The sequence below is a fragment of the Vigna radiata genome, chromosome 10, assembly GCF_000741045.1.
Source record: "Vigna radiata var. radiata cultivar VC1973A chromosome 10, Vradiata_ver6, whole genome shotgun sequence".
Taxonomy (NCBI): Eukaryota; Viridiplantae; Streptophyta; class Magnoliopsida; order Fabales; family Fabaceae; genus Vigna; species Vigna radiata.
Window position 1 is genome coordinate 10,440,179 of NC_028360.1, and position 10,307 is coordinate 10,450,485.

General features: G+C 36.0%; 1 protein-coding gene across 1 annotated transcript; it reads right to left on the bottom strand.

The window, feature by feature from the left end:
* Nucleotides 1-372: 372 nt before the first annotated feature.
* On the bottom strand, nt 373-5,291 carry LOC111242608 (eukaryotic translation initiation factor 2 subunit alpha homolog). Its single transcript, XM_022786669.1, has 4 exons — nt 4,779-5,291; nt 1,778-1,871; nt 1,354-1,420; nt 373-643 (listed from the first exon to the last, which is right to left on the bottom strand). The coding sequence occupies exons 1-3, from the start codon at nt 4,965-4,967 to the stop codon at nt 1,356-1,358; spliced, it is 348 nt and encodes a 115-aa protein (XP_022642390.1). The 5' UTR covers nt 4,968-5,291; the 3' UTR covers nt 373-643; nt 1,354-1,355.
* Nucleotides 5,292-10,307: the final 5,016 nt, after the last annotated feature.

Sequence of the window (10,307 nt, forward strand, 5' to 3'; positions counted from 1 at the left end):
TCTCATTCCTCTCAACCCTTTCTCTTTCACTCTAATTTTTTCTCTGTCATCCCTACTGTAGCTCCAATTGAAAAAAAAAATCAAAAACCCTTGCCTAACCCTAATTCACCTTCCTCACTTATCGAATTAAGTCATGTAAATAAAAAACCTTCATATAACTAAGTCCAGAAGCCGTCGGTAAAACCCTTGTCGCTAACCTTTACCGAGGGCTTCTGCCCTTCGGTAATTACCGAGGGACAAAAGCCTTTGTTAATTACCGAGGGGCAAAAGCATGCGGTAATTAAACACTTTTTAAAAAAAAAATTAAAGAATGAGATTCAGGGCCAAAACAACAGTACAACTCACCAAGGTCTAAAAGTGCTTTATGTGGCAAAAGTCTCAAAACTAAACATCTACATAAAACTATAAGAAGAAAATGCCCTATAGTTCTTCGGGCCCAGAGAAAAAGAAAGGGGAAAATGAAGAAAATTGAACAAAACAAATACATAAAATTAGACATGGCTTTGGCTTTGCTTCCCTAATCAAGTTAACTGCACCATTCATGCCAGACAACTAGTTGCCTCATGCAACTTCTTGGATTGGTCCATTTGATCTAAAGCCACGACCCTTCCACGATATCCACCCCTGGTGTCCTAGCTATGACCTACAACAAAATTTAATTACAATTGTTAAATAAAATTAAATGCAACTTATTAGTTAACTTAATATTAGTCACCCCTGTTTCGTATAAGCATTAAGTTCCTTCATATATAGCATGTATTGCATGACAATTTCTCAAAATGAGACCTAGTATTTTGTTATACGGTTTGAGTGATGGCATCAGAAACAACAATTACAATAAATTCCTTCACTATATCAGAAACAAATAATTCCATGTCAAGCAATGAGCATCACATCCAGTTTATGGACATCCATAATGTTTTCCCTAGCGTCAGCGAACCAAAATACAAGTAATTACTCCTTTCTCTACAGTATTCATTAGCAGATAGCTATCCATATTGATTGACTCAAGGAGATAGATTTTACTAGCTTACTGTGAATTACAATCAAATTATAGAAAACGCTCCATGTAAAAATAGTAAGCTATACATATTAGTGCAGACAAACCAATATGGCACAACAGAGTCTTCTTAAAAGCATAAGTTACCTGTTAACAAAGAGTCTTCGAAAATGATGGAAAACACTTTGCGTAAATAGAGTGAGGGAAATATGAAGGAAGCAACAAGGACTGCAGGGCCCAGAATGTATTCAAGAAATATGCTTCCAATCTTTAAATGATGAAAAGGAAATTGAGTTGGAAACTTAATACAGAATGTAGAAATTAAGGAATCAACCAATAATTAAAAAACCTAACTTTAGTGTACATTTGCAGTTGGGCACCAGTTAGCTGGTTGACAAACAACCCTTGTGATAAGCTCAACTAAATATTAAATGAAAAGAAACTATGTAAGAATAAATATATATAAATTCACATAATCAATGTTTATACGTTTGTTTATAAATTCACATAAATGAAAAGAAACTACGTAAGACCCTTTGATTTCAATGTTTATACGTGTTTATTTATTATATATTACTTAACTTTTTCATTTATATGATTTTCCACTTGTATTAATTATAGATATATATCTTAATAAAATTCTATAGATTATCTTAGTTAACTAAACCACTTTTTTATAATATTTTAAGAGATAGAATAAAAAGATTTAATACTTATGATATATGAGTTCTCTGTATAAATATTATGCAGCAACAACATTATAAGATAAATAATGACCTGTTAAATCATCTCCCAATTGGTCATAGTCACCGCTTGTATAAGTATGAAAAGCCAACTCCAACAGGAGATTCCAGGAATAACATGCTGGGTTCTGCAACATCACAGATACAACAATTATTTCTCTAGTTGTGTATATTTAGTAGTGGTGATCATCATACCTCTGTTCCATGAGAAGTTATTAAATTTGAGGCCATGGCATATGTGGTTTCATAGTATGACCTTGTGACATGTTTGATCATAGATAATTTACCACAGACTTTGTTTGACAATATTATCTCCAATTCCATGGTCAGAATGTTCCACACAGTAAATTAAAACAAAGACATTAACTACTATCTAGTTTTACCTCAATTAAGCCAAAGCACCAACGATTTCTCTTCTGGCTTGCTCATGACCTGGTAGAACCAATAAAAGAGTGTTTGTTAAACTCGCTTGTCGCATCAAAGCCAACAAACTTGATTTCCCCACTAATGAAATATAGTAGTCAACCAAGGATCAATCCAAGGACTCGCTTGTTAAGTTTAAAGTACATGGTTATAATCTTGTAATTATTTACTTACTAACTTCTAACTAACTAACTAACAAACAAGGTGGGGAAAAGAAATTAAACAAAGAAATTAAAAAGAAAAGAATAAAGAAGATCAAATTTGTTTTAAAAGAAAAGAAGAAAATAAAATGTAAAACAAAAAGTACAGAACAAAGGCCTAAGCTAAATTGCAAAATAAGAATTGCAAGAGCAAATACAAATATAAAAGAAAGACTACAATGCCCTAAAATCAATCCTAACAGCTACTGGATATGCGAAACATCTTAACCTTTATTAACCAGAAATACCAAAAATAAAGGAAAAAGACAAGAAGCATTAACAAAAAAACAAAAACTAGAAGTAAAATCACAACCTAAACTACTAAACAGAACACAGTTATTGGATAGAAGTCACAAATATGAACTAAAATGCTTGAAATAGCCTATCAATTGAATTATTATTATACAAGAAGACATCTCATTCATAAGTTGCCCACCTCGGGGTCTAAAGTTCTAATACAGAACTAAAATTGAATAACAATCAATTGATTTACCAAATAAAAACAGATTCAATTCCAAATCCACAAACACAACTCACAAACAGAAACTAAAACAATATGAATTAAAATATTTTTTTATGGATTGAACTCTTATCTGGCTCGGGAAGACATCCCGTTCATTTACGACCACCTCGGGGTCGTGTAATTCCAAAAAGAAATTTACAATGTGCAGATGTCTAGAGTTCAACTTATTTTCAATCAAGAACAAGAAACAACACACAAGAACACAAAACACAATCACGTAATATGAATAAGAACGGAAACATTGAAGAAAACAAATTCGAAACAACAAAATCATAAAGCACACAAAGCAAAGAACACATCAAAGGAAGAAAAACATTTTATTAACAAAAAGAACAATTACAATAGAGTGTACCGAACGAAATGCACAATCGGAGCCACCACGGGCTGTCACCACCGTGAGTGTTTCGCTCCAAAAGCACGAGAAATGAAAACCCTAATCTAAAGAGCGAAAAACAGTAAAAATTGAAAGTGTCTCCCTGTGTAAGCGTACTATTTACATGGCAGAAACACCCTTTTTATAGGGTCTGAAGAAAAATGGGAAAAGAAAAACAAATGGGAAAGGGGAACCTTGCTTCACTTGGCCGTTTCGAACTCATCAGACGACCTCTCTTTATTTTTCTTTGAGCTGCAACTTCAGCCCTCCGATCAGCTCCACGTCAGCATCGGTCAGGGTCCGGTCACTCCTCTTCTTCGCCGGGCAGGATGAGGTCAGGGTCGCGAGTTTCCTTCTTCTTCCTCGCTTCTCTCGCACTTTTTCTGCCCTAGCATTCGGGTATTTCTCTCTGAATGAAAGTGCTCAAGGGGATGTTCTTTTTTCTCAAGTGAGCTGCTCTGCAATGACCCCCACTGCTACCTCCAGTGAAACTCACTGTTTCACTTAAGCCCATCTCAACATTGGAATAGCACCAGCGTTGGCCCAATTCCAGCAACAACAGCGTTTCAATTTTTGCGGTGACGTTCCAGCCCAATTGTGTTTCTGCAGTGCAGCGACAGTTTCAATTGCAGCAATTTAGCAGCTTAATTCCAATTTCACTTGGCCTAGTGCAGTAACAGCAAAGCCCCAAGCATCCCAATTCAACTTCTTCACTTAAGCCTAATTAATTTGCAGCAGTGACAATTCCTCTCCAAGACCGGCCCAATCTACAAAAAAAATCAATCAACAATTAAAGAAAGAGAAAAGAAAAATTCAACCAAAAAAAATATTATTATTGTATTTTATTTTATTTTTAATTTTTTCTTTATTAACATAAAATTAAATTCCTAATTATTTACAAAAACTAAAAATTACCTCTAAAAACCTATTTTTAACTAAAATTATACAAAACTAAAGAATTTAAAGAAAAACCTAAAAGTAACCTAATTCTAAACAATTAAAAATTAAAATACACTAACAAAGACTCCTAAGCACAAATAAAAGTGCAAAATCTGAGAGTTATCAGTGTTCTTCCATTGGTTTCTTTGACTGACATATCCAACATAGTGCTGAAAGAGCAGGCTTATAAGATAGGAAAACAAAAAGAAGCAAGGTGTATGAACTAGTAAGCTTTAATACAATGTTATCGAATTGCAACAACATGGGTGATTCAACATGATCATCTTATGTACTGACATGGATAAATTCAAAACAGAATCATGATCGATGGAAATTATTTTGAAAGCCTGGACATAGTGAAGCTTATTCAGTAACGATTACAACATTCAGAAAAGCATCAGACAATTAAAAAAGAAAAATTGCACACCTCAAAAGCATGACCTCCAATGTTAACATAGAGCTCTTACACAATAAAGGCCATTTAAATTTAGTTTAATAGGCAGAAGAGAAACTGTGCAATGGTTAATAGGAAGTGATGAGCTTGCATAATAGAAAAAAATAGGGTTTTGGTCAATACCTCCAAATCGATGTTGAGGATTTCAGCAATTTGGCGCATGATGGAGTGGACGAGTTTGCTCTTGTTGTATCTCTCCTCGTAGGCCTGAATATCCTCTTCGTAGACCTTACGCTCTCTGAGATCGATGTAACCCTTTTCCTTGTCGACACGGAGGACCATGACGGGCTCGATGCACCCCACCTGTATCATCACTTTGCCGAATCTCTCCTCTGGATCAAATTTATGATGCAATAGTCAGATATAGAAAAAGTAAATGTGTGGCTCGACGTCGAGTGCTCCCCAAACGGCAGAGTGATGGGCCTCTCCCTCCCTTCCGTCAACCTCTGTGGTGGGCTTGACCTTCACAAAAACCTCTGCCTCCTTCTCTGCCTTGACATCTCTGAGAACAACATTCGCGGCCCAATCCCAATGAACCGCTGTCAGCGTCCGCAAACCAGCCACCAACGAACCGCCGTCAGCGTCCGCAACAACAACCGCTTCAAACCGCATTAGGGCGACAACCTCACGCTTCAAACCAACGAATAATAGGGAATGGAAGAGCGCCACCCAGCAACAAACCTCCGTCAGCATCCACACCACCAAACTCGCGCCGTCAAATTACAGCGAACCAGCTGACCGCAACCCTAAGTTAAGGAGTGAGTTCGACAAAGGGAGGGAGTTCTACTTTTGGGAAATTTAGGTTCATTTGAGGAAAAAATACTCTTTTGAACCTAAAAGCATAGTAGGCGTTACCGAAGGGAAAATGCCCTCGGTATTTAATTTTTACCAAAGGCCCAAAGGCCGCCGAAAATAAGCCTGCGGTAATATGCGATATTATTGTATAAATCACAGAATTTTCATACATCATTTACACATGTACACCACATTTCATTATATGTTTATCACAGTATACAAATTCCATAAAATTCAACATTTATTTTAGCACCACCACTACCCATGGCAATTCCTCCCATTCCAAAGGTTGCGAAATACCTAAAACATACCTCTTTTTTCTTCACAAAGAAAAGTTGTAATGAGTATGGTTCACTCACTAATATAATTGAATTAGTTGTTCTCTAAAACGTTTAAATGACATACACAACTATAGATGCATAATCTAGAGATTCGAAACAGACTTATTTTTTTGTTAAATTATTATTGTTCACGCATCCTCCAATAAAAAAAATCAAAATCAACATTATCAATTATTTTGTTATTAAAGTAGAAAACAAATGAACGAACAGAGCAAGAGCAACAAATTACGGTGTCACGGGTTGTTGCGTGTGGCTGAGGGAGAGTATGGAGATGAGAGAGAAACAAATTGGATAAGTAAGGAAGGTGGATTAGGGTTAGGCAAGGGTTTTTGATTTTTTTTTTTCAATTGGGGCTACAGTAGGGATGACAGAGAAAATGTTGGAGTGAAAAAGATGAAAGAGAAAGGGTCGAGAGGAATGAGAGAGGTGAATAAGGTTTTGGGATTTCTTTTATTTTATTTTTTTAGTTTTGAGAATGAAAATTATTAAAATACCTTTTACCTTAACTTAGAATCCATGATATATAAAGGTACTTTTGTCTACTAAAACCCGATACACATTATTAAAATGTACCAACTGAAAAACTAGCGTACGCATGTTAACAAACATATATATATATATATATATATATATATATATATGTTTTGATCTTAGTACCTTGTATATATAAAGTTTGTTATGTTAAATGATTGTTGTTAATTGTTTTATCTTATTAATTATGCGATAGTTCCTTTATAGTTTTAATATTATATAATTGGGATGTTACAATTTAAATTTATTTAATTTTAATTTTGTTTATTTAGATAAAATATTTTAATTACTACTAAACATAAAATAAAAATAAAAACTAAGAATTTTTTTATAATTAAAAAATATTAATATTAGTGATTTTTTTAATATTTATTAGTAATATTATTTTTGGTTAAAGTTTGTTAAAAAAATTTCAACTCATATAGCTAAAGTTTTTATTGATGTCAGTTAAGATTATTTTTACTTTATATCAACTTTGATTGTTTAGGATTATCACTTTTACAACCTTTTTGATTGAGCTTCTTTTCGTGGACTCTTCAATTAATGTTGGTTTTAAATTTCTATTAGTTAACATTGATAAAAAGAACCTCGTTAATATTTGTTCACACTAGTAAAAAAAAGATCTTTTACAGCGCACTTTATGTCACAGTTCATCAGGAACCGCAGCATAATACTGTGCAGTGGCAATTTCGCAATTAAAACGAACTTATAGGCTGCGGTTGACTAGAGAACTGCGGCCTATACCCCGGTTAAACATCTGCCCTTGAAGCCACGTCACAAAAATAATAAAATGGGGGGGGAGGGGAATATGTCGCGGTTCTGCTACGAATCGCGGCCTATAACCCTGAACGTTCTGACCTTTCGCAAATTTTCAGCACTACAATAAATTTGCAGTAGAATATGCCGTGGTTGTACCGCGAACTGCGGCATATTCCCCTGACAACGTTCTGACTTTTTCCAATATTCAACACTGCAATAAATTTGGAGGAGAATAGGCAGCGGTTGCACGCAGAACCACGACATATTCCCCAGGTAACGTTCTGACATTTAATATTCAACAATTTGCAGGAGAATAGGCAGCGGGCGCCAACAGAACCGCGACATATTGGTAGGACAATAGACCGCGGTTTCTCACTCAACAAATTTATTCGTGGAATTTTGCCCAAAAATGTTAGGCANACCATAAACAGGTTGTGTTCATTTTTCTCGTCAATATGTAATAAAGCCATCAATCCTACAAAGTTAGATGAACTTCAAGGCGAGATTGTTATCATCTTGTGTCAACTAGAGATGTTTTTCCCTCCATCTTTTTTTGACATCATGGTACATTTACTTGTTCATTTGGTTAGAGAAATCAAGTTGTGCGGACCTGTATACTTAAGATGGATGTATCCTATTGAGCGTTATATGAAGATTTTGAAAGGGTACGTTAAAAATCCATATCGTCCTAAAGGTTCGATGATTGAAAGGTATATTGCTGAAGAAAGTATCGAGTTTTGTTCAGATTACATGACATCAACGAATCCAATAGGTGTTCCTCGCACATAATGGTTGAATAAATTTTCTACAAGTAAAACCTTCCGAGGTGTGAATGTGGTGACAAAAGATCGCGAAGAATGGTTGCAAGCGCATCTTTATATATTGAACAACACAGATGAGGTGATTGATGAGTCGATATTTTATTGACTGCACTTAGTTTATTGTATCAGATTTAATCAGGGAATTATGCTTAATTGTCCGGTATTTTCCAGTTTTTCCTAATTATGCTAAATTTGATCGGAAATTCTAATTTTAATTAATTTGAATCTTCTGAGCTAATTATTTGCATTATTATTTTCAGGGAAAATTTTGGAAATATAATTTTGGACCTTTGAAGGGTTGTCACATGATGCAAGACTCTCCAAAAAAAGAAATGTGCACAAGAAAGAGGGTACTATGGTCATTTTAACTTTTTGGGCTTATGAAAAAGCTAGAAACATGAAGCTTGGGAGGTAAGTCCAGAAGAAGGAGCTGCATCATGTTGAAAATAAAAGCCCACACAATTCCACGTCCAACAAAGCTTGGTCTGTCATGCATCAAACTTTCTTTTTCTTGGCTTTGCATGAAGTATCAATTCCGCAAGCAGCTTGGGCAAGCATCACATGTTGAAAAACTCCAGCATACCACCAGCACACGCTGAATTATTTCTAGGAGGTGCAACCCATTAATGCATGTGGTGGCAGAAAAAAAAAGGGCTTCCAGCAGGCCTCATCGTCATCACGGTCCTACACCCATCACGGACTACATCATCCAGCAACTTTGAAGTCTCCAACACGGTCCAGCAGCTATCAAGAGCAACGTCCAAAGCTTGAAGTCCAGCAACTGGTCCTTGCACGGCCTTGGGCTGCAACGTCCAATTACACCTTTATCATCAACAATGCATCCAGCAACTCACGCCCATTTCTTTTCCAGCAGCCTCCACGCTGTCCAACAGAAAAGCTCAGCAACAACGGTCCAGTAGCAAAGCAACAGCATCCAGCATGGGCTGGTAGGCCTTATCACCGAAAAAAGGCAGCCTTCACGGTCAAACATCTTCTTAAGAAGTAGCTGGCCCAACATATTAAAATCACGTCCAGCACGTGATGATGAAGGAGCAGCGTGTGTGATCTTGAACCGAGAAGAGGGGTGCTGGCTGGAAAAAGAATAGAAGCATGTGGCCCAACACAAGAAGCAACACGTAGGGCAACGACAATTCATTGATAGGGGGAGAGAGCTTTTATCTTGGGAGAGCCGCCACATGCAGGGATATATTGTTCCTTGGAAACACTGTTACATTAGAGAGAGAGAACGGAGCATGGAAGGGGATGTTGATTGAGGGAGCAGAAGGCACACACATTTGCTGGTTTTTCTAGGGAGGATAAAACACTTTTCCATTTCTTTTGATAGAAGCCAAACGCACAAGAATTTTGTTTCTTTTCTTGAAGCATGGACCAAAGTTGTTTCTTGCAACATATATATTTAAAGCTTGTAGTTTGAAGTAGTTTTGTTAATTAGATTACTTCACTGTTTGCGTGATTATCTTTTATGTTGCTTTAGTGTCATGCTTCTTCTAGTTGATTATAATGTGCTTTTATTATTCCACTTTTAAGCTCATTCATTGCCTTAAGAAGTAGGTACATGTGCCACCTCTAGCTTTTAATATTGTGAATTACGTTTTCAATTTATGAAGGACAAAGAACTCGGTGTTCAATCATTTAGAGGTGCAGCGTGTTTGAATTGAGAGAAGCAGGTGATTAGGTAGAGCTTAGGGCCCACGGTGGTGCTTTGGAGAAAAGAGAGGAATGGTAATGTTGTTGGATGGTGCAGCATGTGTCACGGCTAGGGAGGAATTTTGGAAGTACTTTCAATCTAATTTGCTTTTGGAGAATGTCATGACAAAGAGGGTTTTTAGGCTATTGCAATTTTAATTTTATTTGGTAGATGCCATAGGTTAATTTGGTTAATTGCTAAAGGTAATTTGTGTTGTTTATTTCTTTTGCTTTAATTTAATTTTATAATGTTTGTTGAGTTGGGTTTTATGTTGTTTCTAATTTAGTGATGCATATTAGCAATTTTAATTATGCTAGATATTTGTCTTACAGTGTTAGGCGTCTAATATTTTCTTTCACTTTAATGATTCTGTGTTTTAATTTATTCATCTGCATTCACAATCCTTTGACAAACCCCCCCCACACTGTGTTAGACCTGATTCTGAACCGCAGTTGGTCCTTGTGAGACGACCTAGGGGTCATTCCCTAGCTATACTGCATTTCTCATATGCAAACAAATTTGTATGCGTTGCGACGCTCATCAGTGATCCCTTTTTTGGAAGCACACAAAGCCATTGTTAAGAATAAAAATCCAAGACAATCAGAGAAATGGCAGTTGATGGAGCATAACAAAACATTTATGTTCAAATCTGAAATTGACAAAGAGCCACATTCTTCTCAAACTTTATTGTGGCTTG

Excerpts from the sequence above, each read along its gene's own strand:
- LOC111242608 (XM_022786669.1), bottom strand. The coding sequence starts at position 4,967 with ATGATACAGGTGGGGTGCATCGAGCCCGTCATGGTCCTCCGTGTCGAC. Across the intron at positions 1,872-4,778 it reads TCCTCAACATCGATTTGGAG|AACCCAGCATGTTATTCCTG; the intron begins GTATTGACCAAA and ends GTGATGTTGCAG. Across the intron at positions 1,421-1,777 it reads ATTGGGAGATGATTTAACAG|TTGAGCTTATCACAAGGGTT; the intron begins GTCATTATTTAT and ends TTTAATATTTAG.